General features: G+C 44.3%; 1 protein-coding gene across 3 annotated transcripts in view; it reads left to right on the top strand.

Annotated features, from left to right (window-relative positions):
• Nucleotides 1–23,384, top strand: part of PHYHIPL (phytanoyl-CoA 2-hydroxylase interacting protein like) — a 384,776-nt gene that overhangs the window by 167,350 nt on the left and 194,042 nt on the right. For all 3 annotated transcript variants that reach the window (XM_069611223.1, XM_069611224.1, XM_069611222.1), the window contains one exon: nt 8,804–8,978. In XM_069611223.1, coding sequence (XP_069467324.1) covers nt 8,804–8,978 — 175 coding nt within the window. The remainder of the gene's footprint in view (nt 1–8,803; nt 8,979–23,384) is intronic.

Here is a 23,384-nt window from a genome sequence, read left to right as displayed (position 1 = left end):
TATATATTTTTCTCATGTCTCATCTCATGTAAATGTAAATGCTGCGCACTGTTGCGCACTGTTAACGGAGGGGAGGCTTGCGTATTGCAAATAATAAAACAAACAAACAAGAAATCTCACTTTTAACTCAACTCCTGTGGTACTTTATACTTTCCCTGACCTTCCGCCAAAAATTAAATGTCTCAATTTGGGCTGCAAAGCTCGCAGACAACGGGGACAAAATTGGGGCACTTAGAACGCGTCAAGCAGGCCGTGGCATTTCGGAGAGAAGCAAGTTAACATTTGCACATTGAGGCACACTACATAGAGGGATTCTAAACTTCAAGTTCTCACAGATGCCTATACTACGTGATGTTGCAAATAAAGAATGCGAAGGACAGCGGCTTTGATTTTCAGCTCGCGCCCAGATGAGGCCCACAAGTCGCATTGGAAGTATAAGGGTCTATTGTTTGTTGACCTTGAGACAGGGACCATGCAGAAAGAACTACATTTGAAGGGGGTGCGCAATAACGTAAGAGACGATAAGGCAGAAAATTCAGAAACTAGACCGAGTTTCCTTTTAGTTCAGTATACGAAAAATCGTTGTCAAGAGCACGGTCCGTTTTACAGACTGCATTACGAAGAGACACAATGGAAATTTCAAATATAATGTAAGTAAATCTTTACATGCTTTTATACCGGAATGAAGATTTAATGAATGGATGCATGAATAAATTAATGAATGAAGAGCTAGGAAAAGCAAGGAAAACGTGTTCGTAGTGGGCACATGGGCATGCAGGTCCACTGGTCTCACCGATCTCGGTCCTTGGCCCAGCCACTTTTCCCTGCACTGCCTACCTGCACTATGGGACTGTCTCTGTGTCCTTCAGCCCCTTCTCCCGGCATTTACCTTGCACTTGCCACAAGCTGGCCCTATTAATTAATTTGTATTCAACTAACCATGTTCAGCACTTTTACCACCCCTCCCCCCTTCCCCATGCGCGATCAGAAAGACACCTGGCCTAGTAGGATCGTTGTCTGTCTGCCCTTGTTCCCCACCTGCCTCGTCGCGCCTTGAAACACTTGAGTATAGGCGCGTTACAAATGCCATATCATATATCATATCATTCCTCACGCATGTAGACTAACTGTCGTTTATCATTGTGTGTTGGCCTCGATTTATTTTGTTACTTTTCGCATTGATTTTAGAGCCGAACATACTCCATTGAACTATCCTTGCAAGCAAATAGTTTCTGATCGGCTGTAATAAATAAAATGAGTAATATTAATGAAGATCGGCTGGCGAGACTAATTATAATTTTTTTGTTTTCATAACAGGTATTTGCTCCCCTTCTGCTACTGCCATCGGTTTGAGACACCAGCAGATGGCTTTTACAGTAGACACCTGCAGCTTTGTGTGAACAACTGGAGCACACTGACAATTTTATGGGACGATCACCAAGGGCCCAAATGCCCTTACGCTGTACTAGTGGCTAGAAGCAACATATCAACCTTTACGATGGACTAGTGCCTAGTTGATGGAACAGCCTTGCGGTTCACCGTGCTTCCAAAGTGCTTCTTTTAACGAAAAGCAACACCCTGTGTACCATGGCGGATACAGATAAAAGGAAATAAATGGCTTTCGGAGTTCATATGGCAATTGCTGAATATTCTCTAAACATTTAATGTCAAATAAATGTACTTTACCAAATGTACCGTGTTGCTGTTTGATTTTAAAGTACAGTTTCATATTCCGAATTGCGGCGCGCTGTGTTGTGAGATGGTCTGTGTTGGTTTCCGGGTTCTGTGTGGAGTCGCGTAGAAGACGACTGGGCTTGTTTGCCTACGCAGCACAGTAACGTCACGGAGAGAGGCGGGGAATATGAATGTTTGGATAATGCCAGGCTCAGGGGCTCAGGCTCAGGGGCGGGGGAATTGATTTAGTGCCGCAGAAGCAGGTCAGCCAGGGCGATGCGGCAAGTGATAGGATTATCACAAAATGGCAGCTCCCTGAAAACTCAGGTAAGGGCCATAGGAAAGTTTTCTAAAATCGAGCCACTTAGGCTTAAAAAAACATGGCCGACCCGTAGGGACAATAAAAATGTTTACTAGACAATGCCTTTAAAATCGCAGAGCTAGCTCAAAGACATCCTGGGGCGAAGGGTGTTTTAGAGGGAGGGGAGCAGGTAGTGGTTGAGAATGGACATAGGGACTAACATGGCCATGAGTAGTCAATGGTTGGATAAATATCCAAACAATGCCCATAGAATGTGTTCCCTCCCGCAACCCCCACATCCCATCTCTCTCATAGCTTCACTGCTTCACCTCATGTGCCAATATCAAAGTTCGAATTCCAGAGCTCTCAAATTTCAAGTGGTCATGTGTGATGCGGCCACCCGTTCCTGTTTTTTCCCTTTGGATTCATTCTGGGACTTGTGTTTTTCTTTCCCATTTGAAATTTAGGAAAACTACAAGTCACAGAATTCCAAGCGAAAAAGAACAGAACTGGATGCCCTTCTCACGCCTCACACATGGCCAAAGGAAATTTGACAGCTCTATGATTTCACCGTCCCGTCCATGTTAAGAGTGTTAACCATTTACGGTCGGACTGCAAACTTATTGATCTCAAACGTACTTCAAGAAAGCATTTACATGTGCACCTGTCTGCAAAACAGTTTGTTATGAGAGAGAATCGATAAAAGCTGTAACAACAGAAAGATCAACTGCTGCTTCCTGTTAATTTCAACTAATGGACATGCCTTTTCAAATAATGTCTATACCATCTTTTAACGCACATATATCCTGTTCTAATGAGTGTGCATTGGAATCTGCTGTTTGAAACCCTTACAGTATTGCCTCACTGAATCTTCATTATTGCTCGTGACCACGCATAAACAAACATCTGGAATCCTGCCCTACCGGTATAGGTTATGTTTGGGTCAGATTTGATGCAGGTAGCTGTTCTTCTAACACTCTTGTTCTGGATGTGCTGCATGAATGATGTCTGTCTAATATTTATTTTATTTGAAAGCTGTTATAAGGAACCTCAGAGAGGGTCGGTGGTCTCTGATGTTTATTAGAAGTCATTGAAGTGAGTTCACAGTTACGAGGCCCCCATCAGGGACATGCACAGCCCCTGCTCTCCACTTCTCGACTGCTTCTCTTTGTAAGACCACAGCACCAGCACATTCTAAATGGCATGCATCCCATATACACGTCATCATCACAGTGTTGTACATATAACAAAAGCATCTATGGACTTTATCACATCACTTGGATGTGAATGTGAAAGCATGCTTTGGCGAACTTTACCTATGGGTATGGCTAGATTCAGCAAATTATTGCAGGAATTCCAAACATGTAGGTACCCTTAACTGCACAAGGCTGTCCTTTGGGTGCATTCAATTGCTTGGATTGCCCAAAGCGCAGGCATGCCTGAAGCATAGGTTACAAGCCGAATTACGCGTCTTTTCATCTGTATTAGATACACTCCAAAGTCCACTATGCTTAGTTTCCCAACTCGGATAAGAGGATATAAGTTCAGTGCTTTATTTCAACAACAAATGCCATAAACGCAGATAATTAAGATCACATTTCAATTAATTAAATCCATTCGAAAAGTGGAAAAACACACACATATGGCTGCAGTGAAATAAAATTCCATAGTATCATTAACAGAACATCTTTGTGCAATGCATAACCTGATAGCACCAATTAAATATATTATACAAGACTCCAGTGACAACGTATTGCCTACTATTAGCAACACTTCAGTGCCTTCTCAGACAGCCAGGTTAAGACCTGAGCAGTGCATACTGCGTCAACAGAAATATAAGCCACTCATTTATGGGGCCTTGTTCTGTCTTAGCATCCAGGCCCACACAAGATATTTACAAGGTGAATGGACTGCTAAAGCATCATTGGAATTAGTATGGCCACTAGGGTTTTGCAACTTCCTCGAACCCTGAACAACGGCCTTAGGTAGCATCTCCTTGCTGTTAGGTTGGCAGGACATATCAGTAAAAAATGAATCAAGGTTTCGCTGGAACAACCACAAAGTGGATACAGTGAAGCTACAGTGTTGTTCCATTTGTTACCAAGGCTAGCAATCGGAAAAATCCCTATGCAAAGTTTGATATGCAACTCGCTTTCGTATTTTGAGTTTACATAATCTAAGTAATCCCTGTATCCCTAATTCGGCTTTACACTCGAGTAGCGAATTAGGAATGAGAATCCTTCTACCTTGGAGATGATATAACGGTCAACCTTGATCAAGGATGCTTACTTAACCACTGCCTTAGCAGAATTAGTTATGTTACTTGGCTCAGTTCAGTTCTCTCCCAAGCCGAGGGTAAACAATTATTCCTTGTCATGGGCAAACCATGGAGGGGAGGGGCCCCCATACTGAGACATAACATCCGATACTGCTTCTTTGAATTTAAGCAAAGAATCATTCGACCATAAGCAAACCCAGTAATATACAGGTCACAAACGGCAGATTGATTTGATGCATTGCATCCCTGTTTCTAAAAATGAAGGGAAATTAAGCGCTGTGTAAAATAGTACCAGGATGACCTTCAAATACTTATTTTCCCCAATGGATAAGGGGGCAGTACTTAATTGCCGCCATAGCCCTGCCCCATAAATTGCAGCCTGCCTAGCGTGTGCTTTGTAGGCCTCTAATGAATCGTGGAGTGCACTGTTTCCTTGCTCATTGGTGAACCTCGAGAGGGTGCAGCTCTATCTCGCCAGCGTGTCCTTTGCCATGGCCAAGTCCATATTCCAACTGCAGGACGACATTACCCTCACCCCTAAATAGCAATAAAAGTCGACCTGCTCAATGGGGCACTCTTCTAGCTCTAACCTTAGGACTCTGGGTTTCCTATTTCTTGTGACGTTAAAGACCATTCATTTTGTCTTCAAGACATTAAGAGCCAAGCCATTTCTATTGCAAAAATACACAAATATTCTAAGTTGCTTGCCAGCGACCACAGATGTTAGAGACAGTAAAACCGCATTGTTGACTACCATTAAAACTGGATCTTATCTCCTGCCAGTTTAGGGATGTCTTAATGGGATGCTAGCAGCTCAGTGTTTATTCCATTGATGACAATACAAAACAGCTTGACAGCCAATATGCACCCCTGCCAGACTCCCTTCTCAATCCTAATGGCTTGAGTCATGGTTTCAACAGTGCCCCAACGAACAATGGTTACGTTGTCTGTGTACAGATTCGGGATAGCGACTAGCAAGTGTGAGGGTATGTTTAAACCACGAAGGACCTCCCACAGTCAGCTCCTTGGTACCGTGTCGAATGCTGTCTGAAGATCGACGAAGATGGCATAAAACCCTCATCTTTCTAAGGACATCATACTTGTCACATTTCAATCTCAACCGAAGGCTATCATCAACAGTATTCAAACCACCACAAAACCCAGCATGGCAATGGTTGATGATATCGTTGTCAGTAATCCAGGATTCCAAATGGGCCACGATCTCTCTAGCACACATTTGACCCCCAGCATCCAGCAGAGAAATTGGACGGTAATTTGCTGGCAATTCTCTAGAATCCTTTTTGTGAACTGGAACTATCTCAGCCTGAGTCCACGAGGTCAGAACGGCATTTTACTTGAGGACTACGTTAAATAACTTCAGCTGAGATTGAGATAGGGAATCCAGATTCCTGGTTCTGTGCTGCAGATATCTATTGAGACACTGTCCGTGCCGGGGACTTTCCCCAGCTTTTGGCTGTGGAGGGCTCTTCCAAATTCCTCGCTAGAAAGAACTAGAGGGAGTTGGTCACAATCTGAAACACTGCGTGCTGGAACATCTTCCCCTGCGATTCCCTGAGTGAATGATCTATTCTCCCTGTAGAGCCCTGTGAAGTCATCAACCTAACTGCTTCAGTGAAACAACCCTGTTGAGTGTCACTGCCGATTCGCTGCCCCACCCATCATTTCCCAGAATCCCCTTGAGTCGCCCTTGTCAATAGCTGTCAATAACGCCCCGGAGATATCCTCTCCCCATGCCTTTTTCTCGTTTTTCAGGAGTGTACAGTACTGAATCCTAGCTTCCCGAAGAGTTGAGCTGCCAACTACCGTTGCAATTAGCGGGGCTAACCAGCAATCCTTTGACCTGTCTACATTCGGTGTCGTACCAAGGAGTCCTTGACTCCACGAATTTGCGCACTGTTTTCCGTGGGTTTATTGAACACTGAACCTAGCTTACTAGTCAGTTCCTCATGCAATTCTAGTGTAGGTATGTAATCCCCGGTGTCCATGGCAGCAAATCCTTCTATAAGTGGATGTGTGTTATTGTATGCCATTGGCAAGCTTTTATCCAGGTCCAAGTTTGCCTTCCTGATGCTGCGTCTGGCATGACCAGTAATGGCCAGGGGCACGATGGCCTTAGGTATGAGGATGTCAAGCATGCCCAAGAACGATTCTTTAATATCCAACACTAAAGGGTGATGATCACTTTCAATCCTTGCTGGATACCAAAACTATTTATGCACGACCAGGCTTCCACGTATGCTAAAATGTAATCTATTTTACTTTGAGCTGCCTCATTGTCGAAGGTTGAATTTGCTGGGACATCTCCGGGGAATCAACCATTGCAGGCTCTGAGGGTAGCCGAAAGTAAAAGGATTGTCACCTCCTCGGCATACCTGCATTGCTTTCTTGGTTTGTCTGAATTTAGGGTACCTATGCCCCAATGACTATCTTCCTCGTCCATGATTTGAGCCACGCAGTCCAAAGGCTCACGTTGTAGATTGAGATCCCCCATGACAATCATCCTCAAAGAGTTAGACGATTTGTTCTCCAGTCATTCATTCTCGCTACCACCTTCCGAATGAGGTCAATGCCTGTCCCTGGTGAGCTCCTATTGTAGAAATGTATGAGGAGGATCTTGGAGCCCTCAACAAGTTTCAAATGCAATTCGAGCAAATCGGGAGACTCACAATCCTGCACATGTATTGATTCAAACAAGTAAACGTCCAACAACATCAGCAACCAACACTTGGGTGGCCTGTCCTTCCCTTGACAGCAGGAATTGCAAAGTTGGCGTACCCCTGGATGTGAGGGGCATCTACAGCCCATGTTCTTGAAGGCTAACTACTCGATTTGCACCAGATGAAGTGATGCCTTCATTGTCCAGGAGGTATTTATTTACCCCAGCTATATTCCAAGATAAAACGTGCACACCGTGCCTCCGTTGGCCAGAAATTCCAGAAGGGGTTGAGGTCCATATCCCCTGTCCCTCGTGCTCCAGCTCCTCCGTAATCGGTACTGGTGCCTGCTCCTACCCAGGGTGCCTAACTGATCAATCTTTTGGAAGCCCAGCGGTCCCCTGGCTAATTGCCATCAGCTTTCTATGTAATGTAGATGCACCATTCTTGGCACATTGTGTTTTCCGGGGTAGGAGATTCGACTCCAGCTCCTTCAGTTACCCTCTGCCTTGAGGGCTGGTTTAGTCTTGTTACACCCACTGGACCCTGCGAGCCAGGAAGACTCGTAGGACTAGCTAGACAACTGACTGCCCCACCAGGGATGTGGTTCACTCTTCCACTCTCTTAGGCCTGGGGTAGCGGTGGCAAAGTCATTTTGATTGAAATGTCCAATCCTTTTGGGGGTAGAGACTGCTGCTCCATTAACAGTATGTCTCGGACCATCTTGTGATCATTCATTTGGACTTTGCCGTTCAGTCCAACCAATCACACACACGCTGATATATCGCTCTACATGATCTACTAAGATCCCCTTTTAATCTGCAGCCAATGAGTGGCTTTACTAATCAGGCTGTCTCCTGATTCATATTTTGAGTTCATTGCTTTAGGGACCTTGATTAAATAGAAACAATTTGTTGACATGTTAGGACCAGAGCAAAGAACATGGTTTGGTCGAATAGCAGGGCAGGTTTCCCTAGGAAGCTTCCCATGTAAACCCTTCCCATATGGTCGAGTAATAGGGTCAGTGAAAGCCCAATATTCCTGTTATCATTCGATGGCTTGGCGCAATCATCACGCTTATCGACACCACCAATGGTGCCTCCCCCTGACTCAATTATATGGAGGGCTAATAGCCTTCTTTTTAGACATGTTGCAGATTCTATGTACACAATAAAATAGAGCTGCAATGCTCGCTCAGGAGGAGGAAAGATGCAGAGTGTAAATGCGACAAAGAACTCAGTGGAGTATCCAAAGTGCAGTGTGCAATATTACCAATATAAGGACTATTAAAGTGTGACGGTGCAAAATTGTGCAAGAGTACAGGGATTACAGTAATGAAAAGCGATTAAAATGCAGATAGAATTTAAAACAGTATTTAAAAGAATAAAATAATAAAGCACCTGCACTAAATAGCAACTATTGTATCACTGATACAAGCTGTAGAAGAAGTAATCCTCAGCTCTTATCGAGCTAGTCAAGTTGATCAGGCTAATATGCAGGCACTGCAGCACAAATTCAAAGTTAAATTAGCAAGCCAGTGAACCAAATCTCCCAGATGAAATGTATCACAGGGTGAGGCACACCCGATAAAGGGCCGTCAGAGTCCCCCCCCCCACACTCTGCCATACCACCCAAGGGGTGTTCCCATGATCACATGGGAGAAGGTCCGTGAAGACGAATCAGACTGCAGTCAAAAGAGGGCTCCCAGGAATTCCAAGCATATATTTAGCAAGCAGGGAATGCCCAGGCAACAGCAACCAAACTTGTGGATTCTGCACAGTAGAGTCCAAATATGTGTACTTGTTACTTTGGTATGCTCAAGATATGTTTCTTACTGATATTTTTAAATGTGTGTACTCTGTTTATTCTTTTCAGGATGTCCCTACTAAATTGGTGGCCAAAGCCGTACCTCTACCGATGACAGTTCGTGGACACTGGTTTTTGAGCCCCCGAACAGAATATACAGTAGCAGTACAAACTGCTTCGAAACAAGTTGATGGGGATTATATTGTTTCTGAATGGAGTGAAATTGTGGAATTCTGTACTGCAGGTACACATCCTAATTTTGATTGACAACAGCCTATGACAAAAATAAATGATTTACTTACATGTATTTTTAAAAAGTATTAGCCTATGTCAGTCAAACCATTTATTCAACTACATTCTCTGACATTAAAAACAAACATTCCTCTGCCTCGACCAAAGTAACCAAAGTTTCCAAAGTGCTAGGTTTTTTGCACATCTGTGTTTATTTTGTTACTGAGTTAGTGGTGCTGTGAAAGTTTAGGTAGACAACTTTAACCCTCCATCTTGTCTTGTACTCTTTTCCCCGAGTAGCTTTCTCACATGGATTTGCATAACTGTGAGTTAAATGCCAAGGTGGTTTTAAATATTTTTCACAGAGTATGAACACGAGAATTAGATTTTTTAAAACCATTGCAATATAGAACATGGCAAATCTTTGTTTACAGGTTTTCAAAGCCAAGGATGGTGGGAATGATATATTAATGGCCAGGTGAGATTGAAGGATATTAAAGTGACTGGAATTTTCATTGTTTCACCCTGGGAATACAAGTTGTGGTACCTCAAGTCTGCTAAAGGTGTTCCTTGTGAGCTAGATGTGAATACCAGATGGACCAACCATTTTCACAAGGCAAGAAAGGTGCATAATCCATCACAATCTAACATTGGTGAGTTTTGAGGAATTTACCCATGGTGGAGAACTATTGTTACAGGGAAAAATCTTTTCAGTATGTTCATTTTCTAGAAACTGTCCACCTCTATGATTTACCCTATGCCATGAATAAGCCCCCTTCTCCCTTTTCAGATACTCCATAAAAACACAAACCCCATTCTGAAATAGACTGTACTCTCTGCTTTGCCAAAACAAGATTGAGCATGTTAAACACAAATAATAATAACCTTTGCTTCTATAGAGCCCTTGCCAATTCCGATTATGCTGTTTCGCAGCATTGTGATTAAACATTGATACTATTTTCTAACTCAGAAGTGCTTAATCTATTGACCTTTGAGGCTATTAATATTCAATCATTTGAGCTTCTGGTTTTAAACATTTATTTTTTGTGATTTATACAGGTGCCACTCACAAATAATCTCTTTGCTTCAGAGTGCATCATTGTAGACATTAGACATTGATGCAATACGAGGATAAAGTCTGTGTGGGAGGCATACAAAGGGAATACGGTTTTATGGAGTGACAATACATGCATCAGAGTAGTTAGAACTACTTTCCTATGAGTCTCAAACTGCTAACTATCTTAATATGGGTTTTGTCTCTCATTGTACTTGATCCAATTTCACCTCAGGGACCGTTTCTTTCGGCAGTTCACTTCTCAATTCACTTTTACACCACTTGTGGTTTTGTTCTTGTTCAGTTCGCTAGCTATCTTAACAGTGGGCTAATAACACATCTGATCTATCTTGCAGGCATATGATGGTAACCAACAATGTTTCGAAGCTAAATATTGGTCACTTTGACACCAATCAAATTGAAATGTGATGTACAGAAATGTTAACACAAATTGATAATATTGAGAAGTATAATGGCAGAGGGATAAATGGATGACCAGTTTGAAGTTCTCTAGTAGCTTTACTCTTGCTATGAAAGGAATTAGGGTTGACTAAACAAACAATGATGTGGTTAGAATCTGTGCAACAAATAGCCTAGTTTTCTACCAGACCCATCTTGTTCTTCAGGAGCAGGGTCTTCAGTCCTTCCCTGTCTCTGCAGAGACTCTGAGCAACTGTAGCCTCCCGGTGCCAGTCAAACAGTTACTCAGTCTCTTGGTGTTAAATAGTGTCCTTAATACTTCTTTCTTGCCTTTTGAAGAGGTTGTCTGAGTCTCTTGTCGGTCCTCCGGGACTCTGCTATTAGGTACCACCACCAGACTCTTGGGTTTCCTGCTGAGGGTTAGGCATCAGACAATTCAGGCACAGTTGAATCCCAAGGTACTTCAGTTGTTCCCAGCTTTTGGACTTCAGAATTACCCATCTCAACTTAGTGCCTGACTAGAGCGCTCTTTCTTTATTCTCTTATGTGTGCCCTTTCTCCATATGCATAGGAGCACCTTCCTGGCCCCGTTCCTAAAGGGCTGTACACCTTGCTTCCTCTGACTATTCACTCCCTGCCGCCCCTTCCTCGTTCTGAGTTTCTGCTCCCTCCTCCACTCTGCTTTCTTGACTTTTCCCTGCCTCCTTTGCTTTCCCGCCTTATTGATATTTCCAATCCCATACTTTCTATTTCACCTCCCCAGGTCTCTATGTGCTCCTCTCAACCTTCCCTCCATCCTCTCTATAGGTGTTTCTCTTCTACCAGCTTTATGTTTGTGTTCCTCCTCCTCTTCTTCCTTCCTCTCTCCTTAAATGTTTCTCCTCCACCTCTTTCGTTCCTCCCTGTGCTCTTCCTCTCCACTTTCTCTTCTTTGCCTACTCTGACCTATCCCGCCTGCATTTTGCTTTCTGCTACCCTCTTTCTGTATTCAACAATAATTTTTTTACAACCTCACTCAACATCTTCCTTTTATACCCTATTCAGGTTTGTATTTGGGATTGTGATTGGAAACCCTGCCGCTGCTGTGAGAATTGGGAGGTCATGGGAGGTCATGTGCAGTCAAATGTTTTGTGGACCGTGCTGCGGTCTTCCTTACTGAAGAGATATTAAGCCGGCCCCCCATGTTTGAGTCAGGTGGCCCTTTCTCTATGGCCACCTCACTCCATAGTGGTGCCGTCAGTGCAGAGCATCTCTGTCTGCGGAATTCCTTGCCTCATTGGGGAGACCGTAACTTTCCCTATCTCTATGTGGGACCGAGTCTAGATAAATACCGCTAAGCTTGCACACTGATGTCCAGTTGATATCCGGTATATACTGGGATGATATGTAGCTTCCAGAGCTATTAATCCAACCTTGATGTAATGACTTATTAATTGTAACATGAAAAGACTACAATTCTGTAGCCAGCTTCCCCTCACTGTGGCATTCTCAGCTAATCACCACCAAGCACATAACTGTCATATCACGAGAGGTCGCACAAACTACTTATAATGGTTACAAAGATGGCGGCCATCATCGAAAGATCGATGTGACCACCCATCTCATTGCAGAAGCCTCGCTGGCCTTTCACGTAACTGTGCACGTAAAGGAACTGCACGACTCCATTATCACTCGCGCCCAATTGAATCATGCCTCTTTTTTTCTGCATACCTAAACTGCCCATTGTATATCCCAACTTCACTCGCCCCGCAGCACGTTTGCGCTACAAAGCACTGACATGCAGTGCCTCTTCCCATCACGACCGCCCCCCTTAGCAGGGCTTCACTGAACCCACCCCTGCGAAACACCCCCACACAAGGTTCCTTGCCTCTAGCCTTTGATCCATAAAAATAAACTTGCCTACTTGCCTTACCGCCACAGTGACTCCGGCCCTTAGTTACTGATCCCTTCTCAGGAAGGTTGTATACCAATCACTTCCACCTCTGGGCCGCTCACACTCCCAACCCCGTCAGGGTGTCACCCCTCCAACCAGCCTGGCCAGCACGGCATCCCACCCCATACATTTAGGAATCGGGCACACACCCATGCCTGTTTCTCTTCACACCCATGCGGACCCACTTGTTCCACAATCCAGGCAATTCAGCCAACGTATGGGCCATCCATCACCCCTTTGGCTGCTATGATCCCAATAATACTGCAAAGCATTACTGTTTAGATTCCCTTTCGGGCCAGAAATCCAGGTTTGAAAAATCTGTTCTATATAGCATGAATCAAAACTGAACACTTCTTTCCCACCTTCTACAAAGCACTGCTATGGGAGAATATCAAAGATGAGGAATACGTGGGAGTACATAATCCATTCAAAAAACACATTTCTTACCCCTGGTAATGTTCTTTCGAGTGGATGTTCTTCCCACGTATTCCTCACCGCTCCTCCCAACCTGCCCCTCTGTGAAGTTGGAGTTTCCATGATTTACACCTTCCTTCCTTAACGCTCAAGTATTTCTCATCTTCGAGACTGCTGTGCTGGGGAGAGGAAAAGCACGAACGGAGGCAAAGGGCACAGTGCGTGCCATATATACCAGCGTCAACATCATACTCGTGGAGGACAGAGGCTCTCGAGGGCACAAGGTGGATGACGCACAGTGCCCTCGGCTGAGAAAATTTCCCCACTTCAATCAGGATATCGCAGTACATCAAAGATGAGGAATACGTGGGAGGAACATCCAGTCGAAAGAACATTACCACGGGTTCTTCTATATTGAATGTTGTTTGATCAGATATATTGTGAGAAACATGAAGGTACTCACACATCTACTCCCCACGGATCTTCTGTTCAGGGGGCCAGGGAAGGGTTGGATCCTGACCCTGCGGTGGACAAGTGAGGGAGGATCACCTGGGTGGAAGGTCCTTGGGGATTGGGGAGAGGGTTCCTGAAGGCGAGACATGGTATCCCCTTCACTAACACTGACCTACCCTCCCCCAGTCTTCATGGGATATTGTCAATCGTATCCCGTTTTCCCTGTAGTTTCCCACCAAATACTGAGAAGAGGAAAAGACAGCTAAGAGTAGTGCACACTTCCTATTGTAAACACCACTCTAGTACTGGGACGAAGAAGAGGGGCCTGTAGGCAACCAGTAATGAAGATCAGGCATGTCCCACTAACAGGCTTATACAAGGTCAGACAATTGAGTGTAACCCACTTTACCTGCAGCCTGTTGACAATGGTAAAGAGTATAAAATGTGGAGCCCAAAATCATACATTGCGAGAGAAGAGAGAGAGAGAGGAAGCCATGAAGCCGGCAACAATCCCAGGAGACCTGTAAGATGAACTTTGCAGGACCGGGAGCCCCCATATCGGAAAGGCAGGCAACAGGCCCTGCCATACAGCAAAGAAACAACGCCATGCCCATGCCCAAGTCCGGGTGCAGCTGGAACTGCGGAAACCTTTGGGACCAGAAGGGACGTGGGACGCATGTAGAGTGCAGCAGGGGAGCCAGTGTGTGTCTGGCGACGTGCCTGGCGAACTTGCAGTCTGTAGTCCCGTTCGGGGAGAAAACCAGCAGGAACAGTGGAAGCAGCCGGGAGGGAGCTACGAAGAATCTGTAAGTGTTAGAGGACACTGAGGAGACCGGAGCACTCTGAAGGTACCGCACATAAGTAACTTTCCACGAGCACAAGTAAATGTTACATCTATTGAATACTGAAGGTTGCTATTTGTGTAAACTACGATGTTCTGAATGGTGAATGAGCACTTTAAGTCAAATAGACATTTCAAATGGCACACTACGAGTAAAACAGAGTGTGAACAGAACTAAAGGCATATGAAGGATTGAAGAGTTGTTTTGAGTATTACACATGCAAAGATAACAAAGGCTGTCAATTATAACGGCAAACGTGAGAAAGAGTCACAAGTATATGACAAGCCAAGAACTGGTATAAAAGAGTGTTGTAAGGAATACAATTGTGGAAAGTGAAAGCTCAAGGCAGAAGATGGGACCCAACAGCTTTGGGGAGACTTATCGTTGCGCGATCTGTGATGGGTGGGGCGTGTGGTCTGACAATTGCGCCTAAACCCAAAATTCTCCTACTCTGAAAGTTAAAAACATCAAGAATCAAGCCAAAGAAAAGTATAGGGTTACTGGTTGCATGACCTGTGATGGGTGGACTGTGCGCCTAGACCAGGAAACCCTGAATGGTCAACAATCTGTAAAGAACTGTGAAACAATTGGTGAAGCAAACCTAGAGGTCGGTCAAACGGACCCAGTGTTTTCTTTTTGAACTTTGAGCAGATGAAACAAATGTGAGTAATATGATGACCAGTCTGTTCCACGCACCCGGCTTACCTGGCCACCCTCTGAACTTGGAACCAGGACCCTGCCTGTACAGTTGCACCTCGCACAGTCTCTTGACCCTCCTAGCACTTGTGGTCCACCCATTCTCTGCACTTATTAGACACCCTCTGGCTGCACCATCTGATTACTGGCACACAGCCACTTGTTGGCTGCACTTTGTTATCTGCACTTCTCCCTCCCCACTCCCTTGTACTTCTCCACTTCCCCTACCTTCCTTTTGCACGTCTTCCCTCCCGCACTCCCTGCACTTGCGCGATCTGAATGACACAAGGCCTAGTAAGATTGTTGTTTTTGCCCTCCCTTGTTTCCCCCTCCTTGTCTTGTCGCGCCTAGAAACACTTGTGTACAGGCGCGTTATAAATGCCATATCATATCATATGCTAAGTCTTGGGGAAGGGAACCCTGAAAGTCAAACAACCGGAGAACCGGAGAACGCTGTCTTGGAGAGGAGTCCCAAGACCTCTGTTTTGTGTGAACTGTGCTACATTTGCACTTGGGGAAGGGAATCCCAAGACATCAGTTTTGTGTGAATTGTGATACATTCGAACTTGGAGAAGGTAATTTCGGAAATTGACAAAACACTATTGAAGTGAACCTCTATTGGAACTGTATTGAACTAGAGATAGGGAACCAAGAAGAACATAAGCTGAAAGTAGCTTAACCTTTAATTTTGAAGACATATTTTTGCTGAGAAGATTCCCACACAATGTTTAGTTATAGCTGTGAGGACAGCCATAGGTTGTGACACAGACAGACTTTTATTTTGGATTTGCAGACACAGTCTTTCCTTAGTTTCTTTAGGTAGGGAAAATCCCACTATAGTATGGGGTAAGTTATGCATTACACCATCCTGATCATTAATAAAGTTTTGTCTAGAACTGCACATCTGATGTCTGTTATCTCCCTTGGTACCATGCCTGTCTCACAATATGTATGGACATCTCCCGAATGTAGGTGGATCTGAGATACACCCAGCAGAGAATTGTTCATTGTTTGTATTGGGCGCCATTGAAGATGCAAGACTCTATACTGTTACAGACGGATTTATGCGGGTCATGTAAAGCTGCTGTTGGAGTTTATTCTCATTGTTTTGGGTCAATTGTCATTGATTCCGAATATGTCTTATGAGACTAAATACTGGTTGTACAGAGCTTTAATAATGTCCAAGAAAATAATCTTAAGAAAATGGAAGAATTCGGATAAGAGCGCTACATGAAGAATGGACACATGGTATGTTTTTATTTCAGCAAAGGAAAAGGTGTCTTTCAAACGGAAACAATCTCTAGATGATTAATATCCTGTGTAAACATTTGTTTTTAACATTATTTTGTGCATCTTTTGATCAGGTTTGGCTCACTGTTTACCTTTATCCGCACCTTCTTTCCTCTCCTATTTGCTCTATTTTTCTCCTGATTTTTATAACTCCTGTTATTGTTATAGATGCACCGTTCTTAATTTGCTTTTTATGTTTATATGTTTATGTATTGCATCTCTAGTCCTTGGTATAATATGAGGCTTTGTAAGTAAAAATTCCATGTAAAAAAAAAACACAATATACATTAAGGCCACTCGGGCATACAGAAACCTAAGGTGCTCTAAGTTGGCTTAGGGCAATACTGGTTGGTTTTCCAGTGAATTCACTGACATGCACACTTCTTCACTGCAGTCCTGAATACAGGTTCCCATGTGGGGAGGTTAAGACTTACATGAGATTTGCATTGGCTTTCTGGAATGTAACCTGTGTTTGCTTTAAATCATGAAAACCCAATAGGCCCACCAGAAACAAATGTCTGTGTGCACTAATCCCTCCCACAGCAGCCTTGTCTAATGATAAAATACTTGAAAATACATTGATTACAATTCCTCCAAAAATGAAATTTGTGGTTTGCTCGTTCATAACTATCAGGGCATCCCCATGACAATCCACTCATTTCTCCTAAATTCTTGCTTCAAACAGACTTGATTGCCATTAATGTGTCATTTTTGTCATTATTGAAGGCAAAAATGCTGACCAAGTTCAGCTTAATAGAATCCCAAGCATAGGAAGCCCTGTGTCCACAGGTCCAGGTTAATTATTGGCTGAGAGGCTTGCTAGCATGAGTTTTGTGGCAATGCAGAAGTAGGTGTAGGACTCAAGGAGGATATCTCAAGGAAAGCACCTATCTATCCTTACTGCTAATAGGGATTTCCCCTACTTTCTAAATTAAGGATGCTCATCCGTCGTCAAAATTAGTCCTCAGTCCAAACCAAATCACTATCTGGTCGTACCACTGTAGAAAAACAACATACAAATATAAGCCAAAGCAATTGCCTTGCAGCTTAAGCTATGTCTGTCCTATTTTCATTAGGTTCTCTCTCTGCAGACGGTTTTCAGTTCATAAAAAAAAATTTCAGAAAAGAAGTCTTCTCAGCTCTTCAGTTAGCCTCTTCAGATGAACTTGTAAGTCTGTATATAAATCAAATGACTCAGGTTTGCTAAGTGCAGGACTGTTTCCCTTGTTCCATTTCCAGCCGCTTGTCCACTTTCTCTCTATTGGTTCTAGATTTTGCACAGGTTTATGGAACACTCCAGGTTTCCTTCTCCTTATGATTTTATCAATGTTACTTATTTATTGAGGACTCGCCAGGTCCCACGGGTTTCCAAGTTTCCTTGACCTCTCAGGCTGTATATGCGCTTCTTGCCAAGATTCAATAATCTGTTTTCTAGGGCTCCCGTAACCCTTCTGGTCAGTTTCTTTCTCCACCACCTCGACTACTTTCCATTTGTTCTGTGCTTTGCACAGGTTGATTGAACCCTCCCGGTTCCCTTTTCCTTATCATTATACCAATGTCACTTATTTCTCGAGCACCCTCCAGGCCTCTCTGGCTCTTAAGTTTATTTAACCTCTGTGGTTGTATATGTGGTTTTTGCCAATATTCAATACTCTGGATTCTAGGGTTCCCATAACCCTCCTTGTCAGCCTTTGTCGCTCTCTTGGTTTCCGCTTGCCTCCCTCTAACCTGTGCAACCCTGGTACTTTCTATGCCTTCAGGTGAGCTCGAGCAGGATGGCGTCCTAGCGGGGTTGTTGCTGTTCACCTTTCTCATGGCGTTGCTGGCACGTAAGTGCCTGCTTCTCTGCTTCTGCCTGACTCGACAGTCTCCACGGTCCTCACTTTTCAAATGGAGCATTCGTATCTCCGGTCTGTCCTAGTTTCCCAGGTACCTGATCCACCACGGCTGCAGCGTGGTCATGCCACGAGGTAAGCCGGTCTTTCCGTCCCTGTCTCGTCTCTGCTTCTGCCTGACTCGGCAGTCTCTGTGGCCATTGCGTTCCAATGAGAGGAGTCATTCCTCTATTCTGCCTGACCTCCGTGTAGTGTCACAGGTCCCAGACCCACCACAGCTGCAGCGTGGTCACACCACCAGGTAAGATGGTCATTCCGTCCCCAACACGCACTTGGCTGTAACACCTTTCTCGGTGCCGGACTTCCAGCATCTCTGCCTTCTCTCTGAATCTCTCCACGCTACTGCTGGATCCGCGGTGTAGCTAGCGCAGCTCTGCCCCTGCAGGACGTCTGTAAATCAGAGTCTGGCATCTGCGTAGGATTCTTCCTCCTTCATTCAAGTTTCCTCGTCCCTTTATTCTCTCTGCTGTACTTCAAAGGGACGTGTTGCTTTTCCTCAGTTTCTGAATTCAAGGGAATGGCAGTATTACCTTAAGCCAATGATGTAAAAGCAATGTCAGTATTTGTTGAATGTAAAACAGAAGTAACATCCGTCTCTTCTATTCATGTATCTGCAGACAGATTCTTCTTCATAGGGAGTTTCTTGTAGGAATGGGAGTCCTTTTCCCCTAGAGGGAACTCGCTCCCCAGTGAGGTTCGCTTTCCCTAACCCCTATGGTGGGTCTTGCTTAGCGGGCTCACCTCCCTAGTCTCGAAGTGGGTAGTTCCCCCCTGGGTAGAAAGGACGGATTGTCCATATTCATCACAGTTTTATTACCCAAGAAACAAAAGTCAGGCAGGAATCCTTAGGAAACCATGTATGGATCATTTAAATCAGCATAATTACTTGCATTTAAAAAATATTTAATTGCTAACAGTTACAAACAGCCGAAAAGCTGAGTCTCCTCTTTCATATCAGTTTAAATTTGAATGTTCTACATTTTTAAATAATTGATATTATTATTAATATTCATAATTTCAGGAATACATGTCTGATAGTTATGCCACATATCCATATGTCAGCCTACGATAACAGATTCCAGAAATCTATATTTCATCAAGGTGGTAATTTGCTACCAAGAAATTGATACCCACTTTATTTTGTGGTAAAATGTCTATAAGTTATGATATATAGAAGTTATGATTACCCAATAAAGAGTGGGTGTGTGTATTGTGAGAAACCTGAAGGTGTCTCAACTGCTAGTACCCGGGAATCTCTCAAGTGGCCAGGGCACAGCCATCACCTTTGGATCCAGACCCTTGGGGTGGACCAGTGCTGGAGGATCAGCTGGGTGAGGGGTATTCAGGGAGTAGGAGTGGGACACCGGATGGCGAGACGCAGTGTCTCTCCTCCTGTAACAGCTTTACCCCACCTACCAGGTTGGATCCGTGGGAACTTAATCCCCCCCCCCCTTTTCCCTTCTACAACACTTTCACACGGACAGCCCGCTCTGGGAGAAAACAGACCCACACCTGAGCAGTGTACCTGGCATGTCCCGCTACTATGGTAAGGCAAAGTCAGGCAATTACTGACAATCACTCACACCTGACTTCCATTACATTTCCCCACACGGATAAAAGTCGGAGCACGAGAGCATACTCAGCAGTTTCGAGTCGGCATCTAAACAAGGTGAAAAATACGGAAAACCAAGAATGGTTTGCAAGAAGGGAACTATAGTTGACCGTTTCGGCAAGAAACCATTACTTTCCAGAAACCTTTGAAGCAGAAATCATAAGGCAGAGAAACCAGACTGAAGACTCCTGCACAGTATGTCGGAGATACCGAAGGCCCTCCCACTTAACCAACCAAGGTGGGGAGTAGCAACAGCTGCCGGGGTATTGTCTTTGGCTCTAAGAACAAAGAAGCATTAGAGCGATCAACACAACCTGTGTGTTGGGGAGACCGATGCATGGCCGGTCTGTGTTGAAGTCAAGGCTGCAAGCGGCAACATTGTATAATGAGCGCTGGAACGAACATTGTTAAACGCGTGTGATGAAAGACACGAGTGAAGCTAAACTGCTGATGAATATCTGAACTTGAGAAAGAAAGATACAATGCTGTTAACAGAGTGGACCGGCACTGTGAGTGTGCTCAATCGCATGTCTCTGTAAGGTATCCCACCAAGAGAAACGAAAGCCAAAAGATTGATGGAAATATTGTTTGAAGTGAATTGAAGTGCTCCTGCGACGGTTTAAGCAAAACTCATTGCACATTCGAAAGTCTTTGATTTTGATATCAAGAGGATCTGAGCCCAAACAGGGGAGATCCATGTTCTAAGCCTGAACGAGGTAGACCAAGAGCAAACAATGTGGTACAAAGGGTTCCGGGCCTGAAGGAGGGAGACCCATGATAAATCCTGTAAGCGAGAACTTGTGTGTGTGAAGATACTAATAGAAATGGAACTTTGATATTGGTTTGTTACGACAAGTCCTGTGCAGTAAGAGACTGTTATTGGAAAAGAGACTTTGGAAGAAAGCTGTGATGTCTATGCTTTGAATTGTATCCTCATGGCAGAGAAGCCAGAGTGTGTGCGAAGCTCGAACGCGCTCCCTTGCCCCATGCTGAAAACATGGGGAAGAGAAGCCAACTGCTCAACCGTCCTGACATATTATTTCTTGAATACTTTTCTTTGTTGCATACATTATTGTCCCAAACCCATTTGTTCTTAGAAGTAAGGATTGGCAATAGGTTTATTAGTATAGGCCCTTTTATTTTGAGTGAGACTCGGCTAGTTCTGCGTTATTATTATTTGATGGTCCTAGCTTGCTCCCATCCTTAGATTTAGGTTTGATAGGTGTTCAACCAACCTCTTGAAGTTCAAAGAACACCCTTGACCTGAGATCACTTTTGTCTGTCTTCGCTCTTTGATGCCATGCCTTCCTTACGGTATACTATGGGAGTGTATGATTATAAAGTAAGCCAATGTAAAGATTTGACCAATAAAATGGTGTGACATAAGCATGGGAATATTGCACATTTTAAAAAGCAGGAACACATAGAAAGGGGGGGCTATGTTTTAAAAGCTGCGGGAAAGAACACCACCTGCTCCTCTTGGATGATTGCTGCATATGGATTCTATCTGGAGATGACAAGGCTTTGTCCATGCGGTAATGTGAACCAACTTCACCTGAAGCAGACTTACTTTCCTGAAAAGGGGAGGGAGAGGGCTCTGCTGGCTTGGACTTCCCTGGATACACTTGAGGGTTTCTGTTGACACAGCGCCTTTTTGAATTATTTAAAGTGAGTATAGAAATCCCCCAAATGTGATGAAATAAGTCCTCTAAAATGATTGCCTTCATCAGTCCCTGGAGTGCGAGGGAATTGGGGTGTCGGGTGTCACTAGGGAGTGATCTTTCCAAATAGTATACCTTATTATTATAGTGGTAAAATGGACTGTGTTTTTTGCTGCATAAAGGCCAAGTGAATTTTACATTGTGTAGAAAACATAGCAATTTCTGCGCACAGAGCACAGGGGCTAATAAAACAGTATTGACATAATGAGATAGGGTATTGTCACAGATGTAGTGAGGGCCCCGTCGTCCTAGGGGTCACCATGCCATGTTCTATGGGAGTCGTCGTCAACTTCACAAAGGAATACTTTCTTTCTGAAGTTAGAATAGAGAGCAAGGTGGGGTGATCTACAGTGTCCAAAGCAGCACTGAGGTCGAGCAGCATGAGAAGCGAAGAGAGTTTCAGGTGACATGCATGACAAATAGAATTATAAGCTGCTAAGAGAGTTGTTTCTGTAGAGAAACTGGTTCGAAAACCAGATTTTTGAGGAGGAAGTAAGTTGTGTAGGCTAAGATGAGAGAAAATGTGTGAATAAACCAGACATTCCAGGAGCTTGGATAGGTACGGGAGGAGAGAGACTGGGTGAAAATTCAAAGGATCTGAAGAATCAAGAGAGGATTTCTTGAGAAGAGGGACAACAGCGGCTAGCTTAAATGCTGAAGGAAACAAACCAGAAGAAACAGAAGGATTAAACAGAGTGGCCAGAAATGAAGCAAGGGAAGGAAAAATAGACTTAACCAAGGAAGCCAGGAGAGGATCTGAAGGAGCGGCAGTAGTGTGAGTCTGTGAGATCACATCTGTAGTATCACCTTCAGAAATAGGTGAAAAGGGGTAAAAGGAAGAAGACACTGAGGAAGAAGAAACAAATGAAGAAGAGACAAGCAGATCAGCATTAGCCTGGTAAGTCACAGCATTAACAGACAATCTAATGGTTTCAATCTTTGAGAGAAAGAAGTTAGAAAGGTTCACTGGAGATAGATAATAGGACCAAGATAGATCAGCTGAGGGAGGAGCCAGCAGCTTGTTGAGTGTTGAAAAGCCATCTAGATGGATTTGCCTGGTCAGAAATGAGTGTTTGAAAATAGGTGGTCTTAGCTTGTTTGCGATAAGAGATGTAAGAGTGCTGATGAGAATAAAATAAATGATAATTGGAACAAAATCTTTTTTTAGCCAATGAAGTTCAGCCCTACAGACGGCCTCATTACGAGTCCGGCGGTAGCTGTGCCAGAAAAACCAGCAGGCTGCCGCCAGACCCGAAAAATACCATTCCGCCTCCGTGAAAGCCGGAATCACCGGGGCATTACAACCCCGGTGACCCAGTAATTCCGGAGACGGAATTCCGTAAATCCCCATTCCCATAGAGTCCAAGAGGACTCCATGGGGATGGGGACAATGGGAACACCGGTTCCGTCTATGGTATTTCCATTTCCGCCTGCAGGCAGGTGGCGAGGTCAGACCTGGCAGGAGTGACACCTCCCGCTGCCAGGACTCGGAATCAGCCTGTCCCGAAACTACGGTGGCGGTGGATTCACTGCCACCGTTGTTTCCGGACCGGCTCACTCATAATGCGGCCGTTTGATCCTTAAAGATTTTAAAAAAGGAGAAAGCTAGAGCCAAGGCGATCTGCGCTCCGGTTGAAATTCAGACAGAGGAGCAACACTATCAAAAAGAAGAGGTAATAGAGAGACAATTTCCAGCACTGGTGCCCACACATTCAAGTTCACTTCAGGTTTGAGTGAATCACACTGCCTTGTGTGGCCGTTATTTCTTGTTGAGTCTCTACAAGGATTAACTTCGGGAGGCAACTCAGACTAGACTTCATAGGATTAACTTTGGGAGGTAGCTTAGACGAGACTTCATACGGATTAACTTTGAAAGGCAGCTCAGAGGAGACTTCATAGGATTAACTTTGGGCGGCAGCTCAGACGAAAATTCAGAGGTAATAGAAACTAGTGAGTAGTCCTGGTTGAAATGTCGACCCACGAAAAGTGTGAAATTTGCACTGAAATCGGCTTCCGCCAATTCCGTGGAATCAGCATGATGGTTCCACCGCCACTGGAATTTCACCACCATGAAATTTCATGCAACAAC

The sequence above is a fragment of the Ambystoma mexicanum genome, chromosome 8, assembly GCF_040938575.1.
Source record: "Ambystoma mexicanum isolate Mex_15411 chromosome 8, UKY_AmexF1_1, whole genome shotgun sequence".
Lineage (NCBI taxonomy): Eukaryota > Metazoa > Chordata > Amphibia > Caudata > Ambystomatidae > Ambystoma > Ambystoma mexicanum.
The sequence above is the reverse complement of the archived record's forward strand: the minus strand, read 5'-3'. Positions and strand labels throughout refer to the sequence as shown.